The following is a 21,925-nucleotide window of genomic DNA, read 5'->3' on the forward strand; positions in this document are numbered from 1 at the left end:
TTTTTGACAATTTTTGTCTGTTCCGGCTAATCTCTCAAACGGCTGGACCAATTCTGACGGGACTTTCACTGGCAGATAGCTAATATAGTAAGGAGTAACTTAGGCTACTTTTATTTTAGAAATTTATTTATTTTATAACTGCGAACTGAACAACAAGTAACAACTAGTAATTAATATAATTTTAGAGCCTAAATGATCGACACGACAAGAAGAAGAATTAAATAATAAATATGGATGATCACAACTTGTACGCAAGCTTTTGGTCTACGAAACGGATCAATCGCATGTCCTAGTAGTACAAGCTAGAGCCGGTAGATGGCCGAGTTTAATAACCTTTACGTAACACTGATCAGGTGAAGTGCGGGTGGGTGGGGCGTGGCAGTCTAAATGCTCAAGGTCATTGAGAAGGGGAGGCTCTTAAATATTTTTTTAATAACCTTAATTAGAGAGTTAAAGGTAGAGTCAAAGGCAGAAATAATTTTTAAAAAAATATTCTTTTATTTCTCTAGGACTTAAATCGAGCTATAGAGAGTTCGAGGTAAATGAAACATAACAAATTGGCGGGGTCGTTTATTGGGGTTTCGTAGACGTAATTATGTACAAGGCGGGCGCGCGCGGCGCGGTCAGAGCGCGAGCGCGAGCACCGGCGGCGCGGCCTGGTGCGCGTGGTGCGACACGTGCGGCGCGGGCGGCGGGTGCGCGCCGAGTGGGCCGAGCGGGCCGGGCGGCGCGTCGGGCTCGTCCAGGTCGAGCGCGGCGTCGATCATGGTGGTGTCGTGCAGCAGGCGCAGGCGGGACGCGCTCAGCGCGCCGCCGCCCGCCACCGCGCCCCCGCCCGCGCCCGCTCCGCCGATGCACACCTCTGCAAGCGAAACGAGAGGTCAGCTCGTCCGCCACCGCCCGCGGGGCGCCGCGCTTCTGTGCGACGGACTCACCCTGCAGCGGCACGGGGTCGAGGTCGAGGCTGTGGTTCATGTAGGCGTGGCGCGCCGGCTCGCCGCTCTCGAATAGGTTCGTGTAGCTACCGCCTAGCGCTCCTAGAGAAACGAGAACAATTTTCATATAATATTTTAAGGCCAACGTCGACGGGGCTCGGAGCCGCGGCTCGGTACCCACCGTCTCTCCGCGGCGCGGAGGGAGAGCGCGCGGGGCAGTGCGCAGCGGCGGGCGCGGGGGCGGGCGCGGGCGCGGGGGCGGGCGCGGGCGCGGGGGCGGGGGCGGGCGCGGGGGGCGAGCACAGCACCTGCGCGAAGCGCGGCGGCAGCTCGTCGCGCGCGTCCGGCGACAGCACGCCGCGCCTGCACAGAGCGCGGGGTTAGCGCGGGCCGGGGGGGCGGGGGCGGGGGCGGGGCGCGACGCACCGGTCGATGAGGCTGGGCGCCAGCGGGCCGCAGAGCACGTGCCAGCAGTTGGCGCAGGCGTTGCCGCGCGAGTAGGGGTTGGGGTTGGCGACGCCGCGTCGCGTCGAAAACGACCCCTTTATCTGCAACGATGCAAAACATAATATTATTCATATAATAAATTGTGTTTGCTAGTAAACGTAAAAAAAAAAAACGAATTCAATTACATCGAAAAGTAATACAACGTAAGTTGACAAAAGAAATTAACAAATGCACTAGTCGCTACTACGATTTTTGAAGATTCCCCTCGATTTCTCTGGGATGCCATCATCAGATCGTGGTTCCTTATCACCTTTGTGATATCTCCTTTCCAACAAAAAAAGAATTAGCAAAATCAGTTCATAAGCGAAGTTACCCCCGAACACAAAAAAAATATACATATAAGGTCGAATTGAGAAACCTCCTTTTGTGAAGTTTTTTAAAAAGTTTAAGTTACTCTGTTATAATCTGCTACGATTTTACACACTACGCGGGTAGGTCAACCCGTGACTTTTAAAATTTCCCATTTATTAATAGAAAAGACAACACTGTTCATTTGAAGCACCATTCAGTTGAATTTGCGTTCCTTAGCCATTTTGTAACCTTAAATTACCCCAATTCACCAGAATCAAAATCAAAACAGCTTTATTCAAATAGCCACTGAGATAGAGCACTTTCAACGTTGACCACCTTAAAAGAGAAGGGAAATCAATTGCGAATATTATGTCAAATTATTGGACAATTTCAGCAAACAAGGGTACGGCTCACCTGGTGGTAAGCGATTACTGTAGCTTATAGACACCTTCAACACCAGAAGCATCGCAAGCGTGTTGCCGATCCTATCCTCAATTCCCCCCAGGAGCTCTGGTTACCTTAGTTATCAATTGGAACACAAAACTGCTTAAAAGACTATTATTTGTCTGTTCAATAACGATTTGAAATTACTCGTTCAGATCGACTGTCTAAATAGGTCCAAAATAGCTTACTAGTCTAAGAAAATTATTAATACCATATCAAATGGTAAATAAACGAATCAAATAACCCCATCTATCGGCTAGATGGCGTTACGAGAAACGTAACGAGGTCATTCGTTCAGTAGATGTTACTCCTCATATTTTTTATCCCGGGAGCCGTATATGAAAATGGATTCTTAAGGAGTTAACTCCAAAAAAAAGCGACGCAATTTGTCCGAGAAGAAAGTACTTTTCTACAAAGTCAATGCAGGGGTAAACATGTGTGTTACCCTTCCATAGAGAAATTTCATGAATTGGTCTATCATATTCGTCATCTATGGATTAAGCCTCGAATATTTCTTCTTTCCAAGCTCCAGCGCGGCGGAATTAAATTTGACTCCTACGATGAAATCATATTATAATCAAAGGTCTTTGGATCTTATATTTGGAAGGGGTAAAAAAAATTGGAGAAACGTGAGACGAAATCTGTTGAGCTTCGAAGAGGCTATGTTGAGAACTAAAATGGATTTTTTTTCATAAACACTGTGTTTAAGTAAAAGTCACGGACATATTGATCGATCTTCGCAAATCGTAATATAATCTGAATTCAAAATTTTAAACGGAGTTTAATATTTTAGACATTTGTACTGTTACGGGAGAGACACAGGTAATTTTGTATGCATTGCCAAGCGACGCATACTCATATTGTATTATAATGCTGGGGTGATCTGTTAAATTTAAATTTTTGAAAAAAGAATTTTAGACGTGGAACATGCATTTTCATGTTAAGAAAAACATAATAAAGCTTCAGTTTTTATCACGCTCGTGCAGTCACTATCCGTACAAGCTAGACGCACACCGCCACAGCACACATCACCGAAAGCTACAGAGCGAGGAGGAAAGGGGCTCACGTCCTCGTTGGTGGTCTGGTCGGTGGAGGCGAGGTAGGTGTGGAAGCCGGCCAGGCCCAGCACGGACCACACGGACAGGAAGCACACGGCCGCCACCACGGCCGAGGCGGGCGAGGCGCGCAGCGCGGCCGCCAGCCCCGCGCCGCGCGCCAGCAGCGCCAGGTGCGCCACCGCGCACGCGAACACGAACACCGCCAGGAACGACAGCGACACCACGAAGGCGTAGAAGTAGCGGTAGTTGCGCCGGCCCACGCAGTTGCCCACCCAGGGGCAGTGGTGGTCGAAGCGGTCCACGCAGTTGTCGCACAGCGAGCAGTGCGAGGCGCGCGGCGGGCGGAACATCTTGCACGTGAAGCAGTACTTGAGCTTGACGGGGCGGCCGCGCACCAGCACCTCGCGCGCGCGCGGCGGCGGCCGGCCCGCGTCCGCCTCGAGCGCGCCCAGCGCCGCCGCCTCGGCCGGCGCGGCGCGCGGGATGATGCCGGGGTCGGACAGCGCCGTGCGCAGCAGCGCCGCCAGCGTGCTCGCGCACAGCGCCGCGCCCGCCGCCGGCACCGCGGCCGACACGCGCGCCGCCAGGAACGGGCAGTCGAAGGCGAAGTGCAGCGCGCACGTGCCGCAGATGAGCGCCAGCGTGAGCGCGAACACGCCGGGGTGCGGCGCCGTCATGAGCCGCCCGTCGCACCAGAAGCGGTTGCGCCCCGCGAACACCTCCCACTTGCGCGTCACGCGCCGCGACGCCATCGCCGCATCACCGCCGCGCGAGTGATCGCGCTCTGTCGAATGTTAGTGACACTCTTAAACATATTTAGTATGAGTTTTACGTAACAGATGACTGATATGCATATTTATAGATATTTAATTTTAATAAGTACTCATGATGAAAAAGAAGTGTCTGACACCTACGCCAATGAGTCAGTAACATAATTATACACTATATCTATGAATTGAATCACTTTATTATGTTTGTGGTCTAATTCTGACTACTTTCAACACTGTTAAATTTTATGAACTTTTCTTTTTTACAAAATTTTCTTTATTTTTATTATATAGGTAGGTTTTACACTAACAAGAACTCTGGCCATCTTACTAACCACAGGAACACAACACAACTTAAGAACGGCCAGTGTAATAGCACCAAGAGCCAAGTAGAATAGCACCACCCCCTTTCTTCCCGTAGGGGTCGTAAAAAGGCGACCGAAGGATAAACCTGGCCCAAAATCATCAGGGTCTTGGAGAAGGAAAACTTCATTTGAAACCCGGAATGGGGTCTCCTTCAAGCATTCGTGGCATAGCTCTAAAATTCGAAAAACTCCTGCAGACGAACTTGCTCCACATTCATCGACTCGTTGTTCCTTTGGGCCTAGCCAGTGAGGTCGAGAGGGTGGCGCAGAACTTAGGCAAGTCTGCGTTTTCCTGAAAAGTGATCTAGACGACACAGTGTCTGTCTGACACTGTCTAAATCGTCTGCAATAGACGGACTAAGGCCAATGAGATATATATTATAAACAGTCGAATTGAGTAACTTCCTCCTTTTTTGAAGTCGGTTAAAAAGACAGAGTTTATCTTCATAAAATTGCCTTGTGGGTACTTTTCACATGCCACCTATTAATAATGCAATAAAATCACCTTTTAATTTTTTGTGATCAATAATTATTCATTATTATTCATTACAGTTATCATAAAACTGATATCTTCTAAGATATTCATTGATATCAAATGATATCTTCTAAGATATCCATTGATATTATCTGATATCAATGAATATCTTAGAAGATATCAGTTTTATGATAACAATTTGAAAATAAATACTTGAAAAGAAATACTTGTAATTATATATATAAATGTTGCTAAAGCGCATAACTCGAGAATGGCTCAACCAATTTGGCTTATTTATTTTTTGTATGTTCCTTTAGACAGAAAGTTTTATACCAAAAAAAAAAATTACTATTACCTTTTAACAGAACACATTCTCAGACAGTCAGAGTCACAGCCCAGGCAGCTAGTGAGTAATATATTTACATCATGCGTTGATCTGTACATTGGATAAGGATTTATATCATGTCTACGAAACTACCATTGCAATTTCTTTTTCCTTAACCTTCCTTCCATTTACAATCAGCCCCTTAGCTTTAATTAAATCTGTCGGACTTTTCCAAGACCTTTCGGAATCAACACATCCAACGATGTGACGTCCCTCAATAACTTAACTTCAAACGGAAACTAGTCTTGGTCTTTAAAGTCAAAATATACTATTATTAGTATCCATTTGTGTTCTAGGCAGTTGGTTTTCGTGCCGGTCTAATTTATGTTTGTAGGCTTTACAGAAGATATCCATCTCCTCCTTGATTATGGGTATTTTTAAGTATTTGTGTATTTCTATATTTTAGGTAAACCAGGGAGCATTGCTGAAAGTTTTTAAGGCTTTATTTTAAAACCGTTGAAGAATCTCAATATTGGAGTTTCTGGCCGATCCTCATAGTTCAATTCATTACATCCATACTGGTTTTATAATACATATATTAACAATTTATTTTCTAAACTGAGTAAGGACTGTCTTTCCATTCTAGCCAGTACAGGTTTTGTAGCTTAAAGTTTGCCTGATCTCTTTTGGCCTTTATGTAGTAGCCTAGGTATTTGACAGTAGCATTCTGAGGCAGGACAGTTCCATCAAGTGTCACTGGTGGACAGTCATCTTTTTTTAATGTAAAGGTAACATGAGTAGATTTTGCAGCACTAGTTTTTATACCCATTTCCTCAACCAGATCCAAGCCAGATCCAACCTTTTCTAGGTGCCTTTGAAGGTTTTCTGATGCTATGCAGGGAACCTTATGGCAAGATAGTACTGTCATGTCATCTGAGTAGGTAGCAGTTAACACGTTATCGGAAGTGGATAAATCGGAAGTAAAAACTGTGTACAATACTGGACCAAATACAGATCCCTGGGGAACCCCAGCTTGAATGTCACAAAAAGGTGACATTGAACCTTCTGTTTTTACTTGGAACATGCAGTCCTGTAGTAGGATCTTAAGAGCATATAAGCAGTTTTGGGAAAGCAAGGTTTTAGTTTGCATTCTAGACCCTTATGCCTTACACGGTCAAAAGCTTGTTGCACGTCCAGGAATACGGCAGAAAAGTATTCTTTTCGTTCCAATGCTTGACGGACCGTAGAAGCCACTTGGTGTATCTGTTCATGAAACTGAAACTAGCAGCTAGCAGCCAAAATTAAATGACACTGAAACTAGAAGCCACGCTTTATATCTCTTAAAAAAGCAACAGATTAAGTTGTAACTGTACAGAAATTAGTGACGTTATATCATCTCGCTATGAAAAAGATCTAAAGGGTAAATTCCACCCCTTCTATTTTTTTATATTTAAAAACCCAACCAGGGAGGTTAATTCGATATAAAAGCAAAAAAATCTATGTCTTTAAGCATGAAATAATGTAGTGTTCACGAGCAGAGATATAGACATTTGAAGAAATGGTACATAGGCGTTGTCTTAGAGAAAAAAAAAATTAAAAAAAATAGAAGGGGTTGAGTATCCCTTTTGACATTTTTATCATCGTTTCTAGACAGTAATAGAAAGGTTTCTACGAAGTTACAACAAAATGTAGTGTCCACGAGCAGAGATATAGACATTTGAAGAAGTAGTATATAGGCATTGTCTTAGAGAAAAAAAAATAAAAAAAAATAGAAGGGATTGAGTATCCCTTTCGAAATTTTTACCATCGTTTCTTGATAGTAATATAAAGGTTTCTACGAAGTTACAACAAAATGTAGTGTCCACGAGCAGAGATATAGACATTTAAAGAAGTAGTATATAGGCATTGTCTTAGAGAAAAAAAAATAAAAAAAAAAATAGAAGGGATTGAGTATCCCTTTTGAAATTTTTATCATCGTTTCTAGACAGGAATAGAAAGGTTTCTACGAAGTTACAACAAAATGTAGTGTCCACGAGCAGAGATATAGACATTTAAAGAAGTAGTATATAGGCATTGTCTTAGCGGAAAAAAAAAAAAATAGAAGGGATTGAGTATCCCTTTTGAAATTTTTATCATTGTTTCTAGACAGTAATAGAAAGGTTTCTACGAAGTTACAACAAAATGTAGTGTCCACGAGCAGAGATATAGACATTTGAAGAAGTAGTATATAGGCATTGTCTAAGAGAAAAAAAAATAAAAAAAAAATAGAAGGGATTGAGTATCCCTTTTGAAATTTTTATCATCGTTTCTAGACAGGAATAGAAAGGTTTCTACGAAGTTACAACAAAATGTAGTGTCCACGAGCAGAGATATAGACATTTAAAGAAGTAGTATATAGGCATTGTCTTAGAGAAAAAAAAATAAAAAAAAATAGAAGGGATTGAGTATCCCTTTTGAAATTTTTATCATCGTTTCTAGACAGGAATAGAAAGGTTTCTACGAAGTTACAACAAAATGTAGTGTCCACGAGCAGAGATATAGACATTTGAAGAAGTAGTATATAGGCATTGTCTTAGAGAAAAAAAAAAAAAAAAAAAAAATAGAAGGGATTGAGTATTCCTTTTGAAATTTTTATCATCGTTTCTAGATAGTATTATAAAAGTTTCTACGAAGCTACAACAAAATGTAGTGTCCACGAGCAGAGATATAGACATTTGAAGAAGTAGTATATAGGCATTGTCTTAGAGAAAAAAAAAATAAAAAAAAAATAGAAGGGATTGAGTATCCCTTTTCAAATTTTTATCATCGTTTCTTGATAGTATTATAAAGGTTTCTACGAAGTTACAACAAAATGTAGTGTCAACGAGCAGAGATATAGACATTTGAAGAAATGGTACATAGGCGTTGTCTTAGAGAAAAAAAAAAATAAAAAAAATAGAAGGGATTGAGTATCCCTTTTGAAATTTTTATCATCGTTTCTAGACAGTAACAGAAAGGTTTCTGCGAAGTTACAACAAAATGCAGTGTCTATGAGCCGAGATATGATAACTTTAATAAATTTTATTTAATCGTCTGCTTAGAAAAAATTCTAAAATAAACAAAAATTAAAGTAATTTTTTTTTTTTTATAATCTTTCTTGTTATTATAAATTACCTTTGTTTTCAAATTTTGACCGTATTTTATGCTTAGTAACATTAATTTTTTAGCTTTTATATCGAATTAACCTCCTTTTTTAGTTTTTAAATTTAAAAAAAAATAGAAGGGGTGGTATTTACCCTTTGGATTTTTTTCCATAGTTAGATGAACAAACGATACTAATTTGTGTAAAGTTACAAATCAATCTGTTGTTTAGAAGCAGAGATATAAAGAGTGGCTGCTAGTTTCAGCGTCATTATCTGTTCTATGGTCCCATGATGCGCGCAAAAACCAAACTAGTGTTCCGGTATAATATTTTGCTCTTCGAGTATCGGGTGGAGTCATCGCAAGAGAAGTTTTTCAAAGAGTTTTGACATTATAGGGAGAAGACAGGTTTAAAAACCATATTTATGATCGAAATCTTCCATCAAAGTGGGAAATACTGCAATCTTAAGACACCATTAAACAAAATCCTCACAAGGACAATTCCCTTCTTTGGTAATTGTTTTAATATTTCTGCCATTATAAGATCAAAGCCCGGTGCTTTTTTATTCTTTAGTTTTATAGGGTAAGGAGATTTGTTGGTCGCTATTTAATATAGGGTTTGTTCAGCTTAAATGATTCTTTCAAAGAGTATGCCAATAACTCAGCCTTCTCTGAAGGATTCTCGCTATTACCATCGCAAATAATGCATTATTTTAGAACCAACTTGATGACTACAAAAAAGTTATAATGAGGTAACCTTAAAAGAGAGACTAATGAGGACTTTTTTAAGAACTATTAATAGTGAATATTTTCAACATTCATGATTTTTGGGTAGCTTTAACCATTTATCCAGTACATACAAAGGATACCCACAAAAATGAATATTTTACCTCCTTCCTTAATATTTCTTATTAATTCTCAGCTCATATTGGTAGCGTGATGTTATATAGCCTATAGCCTGTGTCGATAAATAGACTACGACAAAAAGATTTTTTCTGTTTGACCATAAAAAATTTATATCTTGCTCCTGCTACAATCACGTTACAAAAAATATATATAATAGACATATTAGTGTGTTAAGTGACAAAAAAGTAATGTAGGTTGATAACTAGCTTTGGGTATATTAAATATATTGACCCTATTAGAGCAGTTAATGATTACCCTTATAATAGTGGTGATTCCGCTACCTTACTTTATGTTAGCTTCGCTATCAACAAGCATAGAGCACATAAATTATGTACACATTCAGAAGTTTTACCAAACTAATGGAAAGACTTAGTACTGGGGAAAAGGTACATTTCATCTGAAACCTGAGCATAGAGTCTCTAGATCTCTTTTTTAAGATAATTTAAATTTAATTGTTAGATTAGCTCACTTTGGAGCAATGAGTCGCTATCACAAAAAGTGTAATAATTTTTATGTTTAGGATGTAAAATATTTTATTTTTGATTAATATTAAAAAGTGTAACATGTAGGATACTTCTTAAAAAAAATAATTTTATATATTTTATAGCATTTTATATACGTTTATATAATTTAACATAACGTGGGACATTATTATCAATTGTTAGATGATATAAATCACTGTTAAAAAGATGAGAAGAAGAGAAGAAAGAGAGAGACTATTGCAGGTAAATGAATAATTTAGTGTGTTATTATCAATGCTGATATTTGGCCTGTCTATGTATAAAATAAATTGAATATTTTTAAATTTGTTTAGAAGGGAACTGTAAAGTAAGGGCCAGCAGATTATCAATATCATGCACAGTATTATCTTATAATCAAGATAACAGCACCAATATGACCAGATACTAATGTAGCATAAGTCAGATCACAGCGCTTATTTCACTGAAACGACCACTCGCCCAGAGTCGGAGTGTAATGTGTCACACAACAGCATAATTGGGGCACTATCAATCAGAATTAGGCGCGGGCGCAGCGCCGCGTCCTTCCCATACTCGACTATTAACAAGGACAAGCACTTACCCTAAAAGTAACTCCAAATTAGCTGACAAAAAGTTTTATATAAAGTTCCATGTAGAAAACTTATTATTGCTAAAACAAAAATACATTTAAAAACTTTCGTTAAGAACTATTTTGGGAAAAAATTATTTTATTTCTAAAACGCGTTGTTTTTTAATATATTTAATCTTATAGACAAATTTTAAATTATGTATAAAATATTAATACAAATATTACAAAGTTACAAAAAACTTTCTCTACTATATATTTGACAATAGACTCACTCAATTGACATCATTTCGAACCATAAACAATATTTTATTTTGATAATTATGAAGAACTTCATATTTAAGAAATATAACTTCTGTTAATCGGTTAATCTGAATAAATGAAATGGAATAGATATACCACAAATACCAAAAATGTATAAAGAAATATTATTATAATTTTATGAAATAATATTAATTATAATAAAATTAAGGGTTAACATTACTTTTTTTAATCATGGTATACGTTTTATACCTACCTGATAAGTGATAACTACTCCATGGATATATATATATTACATTACTTGGTCTGTGTATATTAAACAAATAAACACAATTCTAGAATAAAAATATATTATGGTGATAGAAAAACTTTTAATTTGTATCATTACTAAACTATTTCACTTTTATTATCACTAACGTTATACTTTTTTTTTTATATAAAAAAATAGTTATGAATGCAATTAAATTACAGTTGCCATCAAAATACGTTCAGATCATTAAATTAAATTGTCCAAAAGACAGGGTTTTTAGTCACTTATTTAAGTCTTCATTGATTGATTCAGTCTGTAACATCCAACACAGGCCTCTTCTGTGTATTACGTGCTGCGGGAGACCCACAAAGACAGATATCCTGATAAGAAACAAATTTTTATTTTATTTTATTTAGGAAACAAACAGTACAATAATACAGTAAATGAATAAATTCATACAGCCAAAACACAAACCAACAAAGTTTCCAACAGTAAATAATTCATAACCTGGTGCTGGTGGTGATTTACCAGCAAGTCCACTGCATTCGCAACATGTGTTTGCAGGGTATACCAATTCTGGTGAGCTAGGATGAAGTCGTCCAGATATACCAGACCAGTACGCGAATACTCGCTCTCGCATGAGTTGAGCTATCCAGTTTGTTAGCGTTACAAATGCTTTGGGTGCAGAGTTCAGTCCGAACGGCAGACAAGTCGTTTGATACAGTTTTCCGTCGAACAATAGGCGTAAGTACCTTTGATGGCTGCGTGCAATGGGAAGGTGAAAATTTAGCTGATGAAGTTCGATTTTTGCCATCCAGTCCTGTGCCTGAAGAAAATCTGGAACTCTGCGTGTATTTATTATGCGAAATTTGTCTGCGTGAACATACACATTAATTCTTTCGAATTGAATATCGGTCTCATCGTGCCGTCGCTCTTCAGCCGGAGGAATATTGATGAAATGAAGCTTGCAGTGCATCTGGCTTCTATAATCACCCCTTTGGATAACATTCCCATAATAATTGTAAACATCTCTGGCGAATAGAAAGAAAATCGTTTGGTTTTGCTGATGCGGCTGACATAGTGGGGGTTTCATTTTGAACGGAATACGATAACCGCTTATGATTTTGAGAATGTGGGGCGGTGCCCTGAGCATCTTCCAGCGACTGTGATAATTTTGTAGCTGACTAGCACGAAAAGTTGTTCGAGAGTCACATTTTTCGATTGTTATGTCCTCTCCTATCCCGGTGGCATGAGGGAGAGCCTGCTTTTCGTCCTCGATTATCATCGTACCGTTTTCCTTCTCGTCCGCCCCTATTACCTCGAAAGGGTTGATGGCTCTGGCCATGGTATTAGCTATGAGGCCCGTAGGCATTTGATAGCTGAGATGGGCCGGGATCATTCTGTGGGGCAGAATGTACACGATCTTTTGTTTTGGGCCAAAAAACTCCTTTTACACCCCTCCATATATCCTCCATATGTCCCTTTTATAGGTGTGAGCATGATGGCGGAATGTTCCGTAATAATTGTTTGTGATAAGGGTCTTTCACTGAGTTTATAACAGATTCTCTTCTGTAGTGAATTAGTTCCGCTCTGTGACCACAAACGAGCTGAAAGATATCACTAGTGACCTTCTGATACTCACCTTTCGTGAAGATTTCATTTAATTTTTTCGTAACATTAACATCATTGAGCTGTTCGGGTTGTTGCATTGATGTTAATAATCCTCGCATTTCATGTTCCAACACATTCTTTTGTTTCAACAATGCATAAGTAACACCTGCAAATGCTTTTTCCATATGCGCTGTAAATTCAGTAGTGTCATAACGTTTTATTTCATCATTAGGCTCAAGATTTGTGAATCCTGGATTATGCAAGTACTGTTTTTGAACTTCTGCATAACGTACACAGTTCTAATCTGAATTTCCTAGGCCTTGTAACTTTTAATTGTTATAAAATGTACTAGACGTATACGGTACAGAGGGTTCTTTAAGTTTAGTTCCAACATTAAAATAAAACATTGGTTCTTTAGGTAAGTCAGGTATGGGATCGGAGCCTGAAGCATGGGCTTCCGGTTCTCTTTCATATAAAATACCACTAATGTTTGGGTCTATGCAGCAACTACAATTATCATTATGTGATTTAATTGGAGTACTAGTTTGCTTACGAAATAACTCATTCTTGAGGGTAGAAATATCATCGATTAGTTTGTTCAACTTACTGTCACGTTTTTTCCTGCACTTATTTTTCTTCTGTCGTCCCATACAACGCTCGTCATTTGAAGATGTATTCAAACTTGAGTTAGATGAGGTACTAGAACTCTAGTCAGAGCTTGATGATCTTTTTGTCTTACGTTTTCGAGGTTTCCGCTTGTCTCCATCGATAATCCTTTGTTCGTTATCGTTTTACCCCCAAGTTGCAGTGGACGGACCTGCTTCCATTCCATTTTCAAAATATAGAATAACAATTTTACTAATACTTAAGATCACATACACTAGATGGTAGCACTAAAATATAATGTAGGTACTTGAAAAAAAGAATAACAAAGATTTCGAATATGGTTAGAAAATTTTAAATTTAATAATTTCGAATGGTAACACCGTTAATTCAAAATAAAATGAAATTTTACCTGGTAAATCGCAATCGTTAACTTAATTACCTTAATAATGGGATGTATTACCAGTATCGCACGACTTTGAAGTGATCGCGTTTCACACAAGCACTTCTTACTAGTGACCAGCTCGGTCAAAAACCAAAACGCCAATGATTCTAAATCGTTCCTGAAACTCAAAACTGCCTTTGGTGGTGGTCGTCGGGAGGAGTGAGTGAGACAGAAATAGTTGTTGTCCCGCTTACGCATGGCTATACCTAGGGAGTCAATACTTTTTTTTTTTTTAAATATATAGACTAGCGCTTGACTGCGATCTCACCTGAAGTCAAGTGAAGATGCAGCCTAAGGTGGTGCGCGCTTGCCTAGAAGATGCCTATTCACTCTTGATTTAAAGATACCTAAGTTATAGCTCGTTGGAAAAACGGAAGCCGGAAGGGCATTCCAAATTTTAGCGGTGCGAATTAGGAACGAGGAAGCAAATCGTTTAGTGCGAGATCGTGGGATTTCAACCACATAGCGGTGCAGATTCATGCGATGCCTTGCGGTTCGGTGGTAGAAAGGTGATGGTGGAACCAAATTGTATAGTTCTAGAGCACACTCTCCGAAATATAACCTGTAAAATACCGACAAACAGGCAACCTTGCGCCGATGTTCGAGACTTTGAAGTCTAGAGCGAACCAGCGATTTGTCACCGATGAGTCTTCTGGCGCGTCGATCCACAGAATCCAAAGCAGCGAGCTGGTCCTTGGCAGAGCCATCCCATAAGTGGCTGCAGTACTCCATACACGATCGAACTTGTGCTTGGTAGAGAGTAAGAAGCTGTTCCGGTGTGAAGTACTGCCTGACTTTATTGAGGATACCAAGTTTCTTACCAGCAATTTTTGCCTTGGATTCTATGCATTGTCCGAAGTTCATATAAGACGAAATATTTATGCCTAGAAGATCAATACTATCGGTGATCGGAACAGATACACCCCGGAAAGTTGGGGCTAATGGGAATGGACTCCGTTTAGCAGTGAAAAGACACGCTTGTGTTTTGGAAGCATTAAATTTGACTAGGTTGGCGTCACCCCAATCGGATACCTCTTTCAAAGCCAAATTCATGCGTTCAACCAGGGCCTCTCTATGCTCATGAGTTGCAGCCCCACCAGCTCGGGGACCGGACACGTATCTCTCCGTAACAGTGCTGTCATCCGCGTATCCAAAGATACCGGGCCTGAGGAGGTCATTTATGTGAATCAAGAAGAGGGTTGCAGAGAGAACTGATGCCTGAGGGACACCGGCATTAACCGCCATCAACTCAGACGAGGAGCCATCCAAGACCACCCGAAATGATCGTCCACTCAGGAAATCTGATATCCAGTCACACAAGCTCGGGGGTATTCCGTAAGCTGAAAGCTTGCTCAATAGGCTCTCATGCCAGACCCGGTCAAATGCCTTCGATACATCAAGTGAGACAGCTAGCGCTTCTCCGTGCTTGTCCAAGGCTTCGCCCCAGATGTGCGAGGCGTACACTAAAAGATCCCCCGTGGACCTGTTACGGCGGAAACCGTATTGCTGGTCCGACAGGAGGTCATTCAACTCGAGGTATGCTAGGAGCTTTTGATTCAGTATACGCTCCAAACTTTTACTCAGTATGGAGGTAATCGCGATAGGTCTATAGTTAGCCGGGTCGGCACGACTACCTTTTTTAGGTACAGGTTGTACGTTGGCAATCTTCCATGCTTTAGGGACTTGAGCAGATTTTAGAGAGAGGCGGTACAAGCGCGTGAGAATAGGAGACAACTCAGGAGCACAGTGTTTAAGTACTCTTGCTGGTATCCCGTCAGGACCACTAGCCTTATTCACGTCCAAGTTACGGAGTACTCTCAAAACCTCAGTTTGGCGAATGCGTAGTTCTGACATAACAGAGTCGCAAGGTGGATGTCTGGGCGGTGAGGCACTACCTGCATCAAGGAGCGAATTTTCTGCAAACAGATTCGCTAAAAGGTTAGCCTTTTCTGTCGCAGTAAAGGCCAGCGATCCATCTGGTTTAAGCAGAGGAGGCAGCGAGGGACGGCAGAAGCTCATTTCAACCGACTTGGAGAGTGACCAAAATGCTCTACTACCGCGCGGATGGGAAGCTAGTTGGGCTCCGATGCGTTTAATACGGTTGAAACGAGCTTTTTTAAGAACCCTTTTGTAGGACTTGGCAGCAGAGTTGAACGCTCTCTTCCTCGTAGTTATATCCGGAGATTTAAGGGTACGGGCTTCAGCCCACGCTGCAAACGCTGAGTCCTTACGGGCTGCAGCTTCGGCACATTCTGCATTATACCACCTAGGGATCTTGCCATCTAGTGATACATCAGCAAATGGAATGAAGTACTCCATCCCCTGACGTATCACTTCCGATATTTCTTGTTCGCAACTCGACGGATCACTGGAAGAGAAGCAAGTCTGCCGCCAAGGGTAGGATGCAAAAAAGTGTCGCATCTCATCCCAATCTGCCGACTTATATCGCCACACACGTCTGGTTCCGGTAGGACCTGTATCCAGAGGGTGAAAGTTAGATACTGACTTTACTACACAGTGATCAGATGTGCCCAGGGGAGCTGCAACTGATACCGAGGACCGGTCAGGGTCAGTTGTCAACAGAAGGTCCAAACAATTAGGTGTATGGTCGTCAACGTCGGGTACTCGTGTTGCTTCTTGGACTAGCTGGGTAAGATCTAGCGACAGAGCAAATTTGAGCGCCTCTCTCCCGGCGTGGTCGGTATTCTGGTATGGGAACAGCCAGTCCTGGTGGTGAGCGTTAAAATCCCCCAGAAATACCATTTGGGCAGCAGGATACCGACGTTGGACCATGTCAGCCGTCTCACTGAGATAGTCGAACATCCGAGTCGTCTCCCGATCACCACTATGCGACCGATAGGTACAGGCATACACAATCTGCTCCATGCCCGTATCCAATAAACACCACATGATGGAAAGGTTAGGTATCTCCAAGTTACGTAGACGCCGGCAGCAAACATCACCACGAGCAAACATACAGACTCCAGCGTGAGATTTAAAATTATGTTCGAGCGAATACCCAGGGTACTGCAGGTACGTTACATCTGCTGGGCTACCAATTTGCGTCTCCGTAAGAAAAAGTAAATGCGGCCTCTCAGTCTCCAGGTGGTGGTGGACTGCAACGAGATTTGAGTGCAATCCTCGTATGTTGGTGAGGTGCACTTTGAGAGAGAGGAGGTGCAGCCGCTGTTTAACCTTACTTTTTTTCTTGTTCTTCATTGTGGTCAAGGGGTGAATAGGAGGGGAAATGGTAGTTGTACGAGGCGCTGCGTCTATAGACTCCACGATTTTTGCAGAAACCACACTAAAGAAGACTCGACTGGAGACTGCGGGGACGCCCGAACCCCCCAGGAAATCGCCATCGGGTCCTCTCACCGGTCGCCAACCGGCACGATGGAAGCCATCCCTGGATTTTTCGCTAGGTGGCGGGGCAGCCTTTCATAGGTGGCGAACCTACTAGTTGGGCCCCCTACTGCCTGCGGTCGGCCAGCGGTGCACCGTGCTTCGGATCCCGCTACCCTCCAGGTCGAGACGTCCGGCGCAGTGACTACGCAGATCAGGATCCTGTCACTAGACGCAGCGCAACTGTACATACCCATACCCCTATGATTGGCTATTACGAGCATCGTTCCGGAACGCGAGGCGCCTCACGGCACGACAAGTCGTGTCGCAAGACGCGTCACTTGGCGGCGCGTCTTTGCTCGATGGGTGGTCACACTAGCCACGGCCGAAGCCTACCACCTATGTATGTTACTCGTTTTGCACCACCCAGGGGTCACGTGTAGGGTAAAGAGGGTTAAGACCTGACTTGGTACATCCTACGGAGGCGAGTAACTTCGACCCCCAAAACTGCTACTCTCATGTTTAATTAGGTTTTGAATAACGGTCAAGTTTGTTTATTACCCGCGCATGGGTTGGAGTAAAACGTTAATTAAATATGGATTCGCGTAGTATACGCAAAGATTATTTTCCGATAAAAAATATTAAAATATTAATAATTAATTATTGAGTTATTATAGCTTATTAATCCTTTTGGGTGCCATCTGCGCGTGTCATGCGCAGTCGATATGTATAAATAAAAATATAAAATCCTGCAATTTTTAAGCTAAAAGTGGATTTCATTTTTGGGTGCTGGCGTTGTAACACCCAATTTTGATTTTGATTTTTCTCAAAAATCAAAATCGCTCGCGTTAAATAATATGATAGAATATATTGGGAGTATTCTTTTCGAGTTTAGTTTATAGTAGCATGCAATTTTAATTTATTTGATTTTAATCGTAATAATTGTGTTCGCTAACAAACGAAAAAAATCTTGGGATATTTCCTTTCCAACAAAAAAAGAATTGTAAAAAACGACGAAGTTATCCCCGAACATACATAAAAAATACATATATATATATGTATACAGTCGAATTGAGTAACCTCCTCCTTTTTTGAAGTCAGTTAATTAAATATTGTGTAGTGATTTTTACTGACAAAAAGAGCTTGGCGCTCAAAGCTATAAATAAAATCTTATTTGGCTAATAAACCGCGATAAAATCTGGAAATACTGTTTCATTACAATGGTTAAACTTCGTGTAAACATTAGAAAACAATATAAAATAAATACAAATTGACATTTTGTATCACTGTATTTTTTTTTAAATTACCTACAATATTAAAGTTTAAGTTTTTCTGATCAAAATTTTTATCAAATGCACTTTACAAATTACTTATACAAATCGATCAAATACTTATACAAACTTAAATCGATCCATCGTGCGTATCGAATACAGAGTCGAATGGTTATTTCGCTATTTACGTCCCGATGACAAATGTCCAAACCAAAGAGTATAATCTAGTTAAAACTGAAGAGAAAAACAAGGGCGATTTTAATAGTCGGGACCGATTATTACTATTAGAAAGAATATAGATTGATTTTAAAGCTGGATCCTGACCTGTCCGGAGTGTTAAAATCAAACTTTTTTTTTTCAGTATTTACGCAGGCGGGTTTTTATATTTTTTTCAATTAATTTATTTTATTTAAAATTTTTGAGGCCGCGCTAAGAGCGTTTGCACAATGTAAGTGAATAATCGCATTGTCGTGGCAGTTATTATTACTTACTTATAATATTATTGTTATTATTACTGCCTTATCGAAAATTCATGAAAAATGCAGGGTAATTTTGGTAAAGGCTGGCAACCCTTCTATCTTATGTACTTTATGTCTGTCCCTTACGGGTGTACGCGCATAGCAAATCCAGAGTATACTTGATCCATGAGTATAATAATAACCATGGAGCATAGAGATAATAACTATCATTTTGTAACGAATACCTATGATAGTCTTTAATCATTGACAAATATAAGATGAATATACGTCAGACGACTTAAAAGTCAAAACCATAGATTATACACTTATATACTGGTAGTCAAAACGTTAGTACCAAGTCAGTATTCTTAAAAGTCAAAACGTCAGTAACAAGTCAGTATTATTTTCAGTTCTGCGATGATTTACGTATGAGTTAAGGATTTCTATCTTTTACTTATTGTTAGTATTTAGTTTTGTGATTGTAACCATGACAGATCCTAAGACTTTATTATATTACCAATTGTATAGATACAATTAAAAGTACAAATGTAATCATGAAAAGTAACTGAATAATACTTCGATGCCTCGCGGGGCACTAGAAGAAATGGTGATTTCGGAAAAGAAGCGATTATGAGATTTCTAAAAGAATATGTTTTAGAAATTATTTTATATAAGTGATATAAAAATTTAAGATGAGTACCCGCCGCGAGACTCTCACAATTGGCGCTTTGTGCGTGACGTGGTACGCTCTCAGTTCTGCTAGCAACGTGGTAGGAAAGCTGGCTCTCACGGAGTTCCCATTCCCAATGTCGGTGACGATGGTACAGCTAATCTCCACAGTCGTGTACAGCGCACCAGCTTTTTCTCTGTTCAACGTACGCCGAGCGCCGGCATTCCCGAAGCAATATTATTTACGAGTACTCATACCACTGGCCGTCGCTAAGTTCTTTACGACCATGTTCTCACAGATCTCCATATGGAAAGTTCCAATCTCGTATGCACACACAGGTAAGAAATAGCTGCTCATTGTTTCTTTGACTGATGACAGAAGTTTAAAATCGTAGGTACTATGAAAGTTTTGTGACAATTTCTAATAAATGGATGAATGCTGGTGGCACGCACGAAAAAGGATGACTCATTGCGTCGTATATATGCGCGCCCGCTGCTGCCGGTGTGACGCGGAGCTACCGAATGCTCCGAACTGACTTTCGCTACGGCATTAAAGAATATAGCCACCCCCTCTCTTTCCGTGGGTCTCATAAGAGGTGACTAAGTAATAACACAGGTCCAATACCACCTTGGATCTTATAAAGCCGACCGATGGCGGGATAACCATCCAACTGCTGACGTTGAAATACACAGGCCGAAGACGGGCAGCAGCGTCTTAGGTGCAACAAAGCCAGCCCTGCGGTCACCAACCTGCCTGTCCACAGTGGACTGGCAGGTTGGTGGATGGTGACTATGGGTAACACACACATGAGTTTGCGCCATTTTTGGCGCGAACTTATGGAGGTCTATGTCCAGCAGTGGATTGCAATAGACTGAAATGATGATGATGATGAATGATAAGCGTATATGGAAGATCGATATATGGCTTGCGCTGTATCTATCTATATTCCATATACTATCAATCGATTGGCCTATACGTCTGAGGAGATATTTTGTTATGACGTTACCCAATACTTCTTGTTACGGTTGTATACTTAAACTATTTAACCATAATTGGCTGGGTTCACTATGTTAAGGATTAATATTGAATATATACATTCTAATAGTTTGATTTACAGTTACATACTCCTTAAGAGTTGTATTTAATTTGTAAACAAGCTAAAAACTATACAAATAGAGGGTAATATTAACTGTGGGCGGTGTGGCTCGTCTCGGGCGCAGTGAAGGCCACGACGCCGCTGTGGACGGCGGCGCTGGCGCGCGCGCTGTTCGGCGAGCGGCAGCCGGCGGCGGTGCAGGGCGCGCTGCTGCTCATCGCGGCCGGCGTGGCCGTGGCGTCCGCCACCGAGCTGCACTTCGACGCGCTGGGGCTGGGCGCCGCGCTGGCCGCCGCCGCGCTGCTCAGCCTGCAGCACCTGTACTCCAAGCGCGTGCTGCGCGACACGGGCGTGCACCACCTGCGCCTGCTGCAGGCGCTGAGCGGCGCGGCGAGCGCGCTGCTGGCGCCCGCGTGGCTGCTGGCCGAGGGCGCGGCGCTGCGCGGCGCGCGGCCGGCGGGCGGCTGGCGGCGCGCGGCGGCGCTGCTGGCGGCCGACGGCGCGCTGGCGTGGCTGCAGGCCGTGGCCGCCTTCAGCGTGCTGTCGCGCGTGTCGCCGCTGGCCTACGCCGTGGCGTCGTCCGCCAAGCGCGCCGCCGTGGTGGCGGCGTCGCTGCTGCTGCTGCGCAACCCCGCGCCGCCGCTCAACCTGGCGGGCATGGCGCTGGCGCTGCTGGGCGTGTTCGCCTACAACCGCGCCAAGCTGCGCGCCGCCCGCCCGCGCCCGCTGCTGCCGGTGTGACGCGCCGCCGCACGCTCGCGACCCACTCGCCATTGCGATGGCTCCCGGCTCAAACTTGTACTAATAGTATTTTGTAGATGATTGCATATAATGTGATTATATGGAATAATATGTATTGTAATATATTATTACTGTATAAATATAATTTTTTATTAAATTAAACTTATAAGAAATATTAAATTGAATTTGACGCGATGTAAATAGTATTTAATATTGTAGACCTAATCCCTAACTCGGGACCTGAATCTTGAAGTGCAACGACGAGGTGTATAGTCAATATGTAGGCGATAGATAGGTAGCGTCACTTTAACTTTTTAAATCATTTTTTAATTTTATTAAAAAAAAGTTTGTTTCACAAAGGTGCTAGTCTTAGGCATTTATTTAAAAAAAAAAAATTAATAAACTATTTTTTCTAACAGTGTATTTTTATTAAAAACTAATATTTTTGATTATTAGGGGTCATTCAAGTATTACGTTGTCGCGCTTTAAAAAATGAATCTAAACAGAAATTAAATTTTTAACACGACGAACTAAAATAATTGTGTTTGCTCCCAAACGAAAAAAAACCAACTTCAATTACATCGACGAGTAATACAAATAGATCGACGAAAAAATAGTCAAGTAACTACGCGTTATCAAAGATTACTCAAAAAGTAGTTATCAGATCGCGATAAAATTTATATGTGACCATATGATAAACATCAGCTTTCGATTAAATTAAAAATTATCAAAATCGATACACCCAGTAAAAAGTTATTACGGATTTTCGAGAGTTTCCCTCGATTTCTCTGGGATCCCATCATCAGATCCTGGTTTCCTTATCATGGTACTAAACTAGAGATATCCCCTTTCCAACAAAAAAAGAATTATCAAAATCGATACATCCAGTAGAAAGTTAAAAGGTATAATACAACGTAGG

General features: G+C 41.3%; 3 protein-coding genes across 3 annotated transcripts; 1 reads left to right on the forward strand and 2 right to left on the reverse strand.

Annotated features, from left to right (window-relative positions):
- Positions 1-623: 623 nt before the first annotated feature.
- Positions 624-10,557, reverse strand: LOC123654456 (palmitoyltransferase ZDHHC18-like). Its single transcript, XM_045590356.1, has 7 exons — positions 10,534-10,557; positions 10,274-10,295; positions 3,244-4,019; positions 1,362-1,483; positions 1,196-1,298; positions 936-1,002; positions 624-844 (listed from the first exon to the last, which is right to left on the reverse strand). Exons 3-7 carry the CDS (start codon positions 3,985-3,987, stop codon positions 624-626), a joined length of 1,257 nt encoding a protein of 418 aa, XP_045446312.1. The 5' UTR covers positions 3,988-4,019; positions 10,274-10,295; positions 10,534-10,557.
- On the reverse strand, positions 10,128-16,647 carry LOC123654457. The gene is made up of 3 exons (XM_045590357.1): positions 15,237-16,647; positions 12,412-12,660; positions 10,128-10,249 (listed from the first exon to the last, which is right to left on the reverse strand). The coding sequence occupies exons 1-3, from the start codon at positions 16,645-16,647 to the stop codon at positions 10,128-10,130; spliced, it is 1,782 nt and encodes a 593-aa protein (XP_045446313.1).
- A 2,544-nt stretch (positions 16,648-19,191) lies between these two features.
- On the forward strand, positions 19,192-21,146 carry LOC123654459 (solute carrier family 35 member E1 homolog). The gene is made up of 2 exons (XM_045590358.1): positions 19,192-19,507; positions 20,390-21,146. The coding sequence occupies exons 1-2, from the start codon at positions 19,192-19,194 to the stop codon at positions 21,004-21,006; spliced, it is 933 nt and encodes a 310-aa protein (XP_045446314.1). The 3' UTR covers positions 21,007-21,146.
- The last annotated feature ends 779 nt before the right edge of the window (positions 21,147-21,925 follow it).

Source organism: Melitaea cinxia, chromosome 6 (genome assembly GCF_905220565.1).
Source record: "Melitaea cinxia chromosome 6, ilMelCinx1.1, whole genome shotgun sequence".
Lineage (NCBI taxonomy): Eukaryota > Metazoa > Arthropoda > Insecta > Lepidoptera > Nymphalidae > Melitaea > Melitaea cinxia.

What these genes read in the sequence shown, in the direction of transcription:
- LOC123654456 (XM_045590356.1), bottom strand. Translation starts at nt 3,987, where the DNA reads ATGGCGTCGCGGCGCGTGACGCGCAAGTGGGAGGTGTTCGCGGGGCGC. An exon ending in GCGCCCAGCCTCATCGACCG is followed by an intron (nt 1,299 to 1,361) that starts GTGCGTCGCGCC and finishes CGCTCTGTGCAG; the next exon opens with GCGCGGCGTGCTGTCGCCGG. An exon ending in CGACCCCGTGCCGCTGCAGG is followed by an intron (nt 845 to 935) that starts GTGAGTCCGTCG and finishes GCATCGGCGGAG; the next exon opens with CGGGCGCGGGCGGGGGCGCG.
- LOC123654457 (XM_045590357.1), bottom strand. Translation starts at nt 16,647, where the DNA reads ATGAAGAACAAGAAAAAAAGTAAGGTTAAACAGCGGCTGCACCTCCTC. An exon ending in TGAGGTTTTGAGAGTACTCC is followed by an intron (nt 12,661 to 15,236) that starts GTAACTTGGACG and finishes TACGTTATGCAG; the next exon opens with AAGTTCAAAAACAGTACTTG. An exon ending in AAATGAAATCTTCACGAAAG is followed by an intron (nt 10,250 to 12,411) that starts GTGAGTATCAGA and finishes CCTTGTTAATAG; the next exon opens with TCGAGTATGGGAAGGACGCG.
- LOC123654459 (XM_045590358.1), top strand. Translation starts at nt 19,192, where the DNA reads ATGAGTACCCGCCGCGAGACTCTCACAATTGGCGCTTTGTGCGTGACG. An exon ending in AATCTCGTATGCACACACAG is followed by an intron (nt 19,508 to 20,389) that starts GTAAGAAATAGC and finishes TCTCGGGCGCAG; the next exon opens with TGAAGGCCACGACGCCGCTG.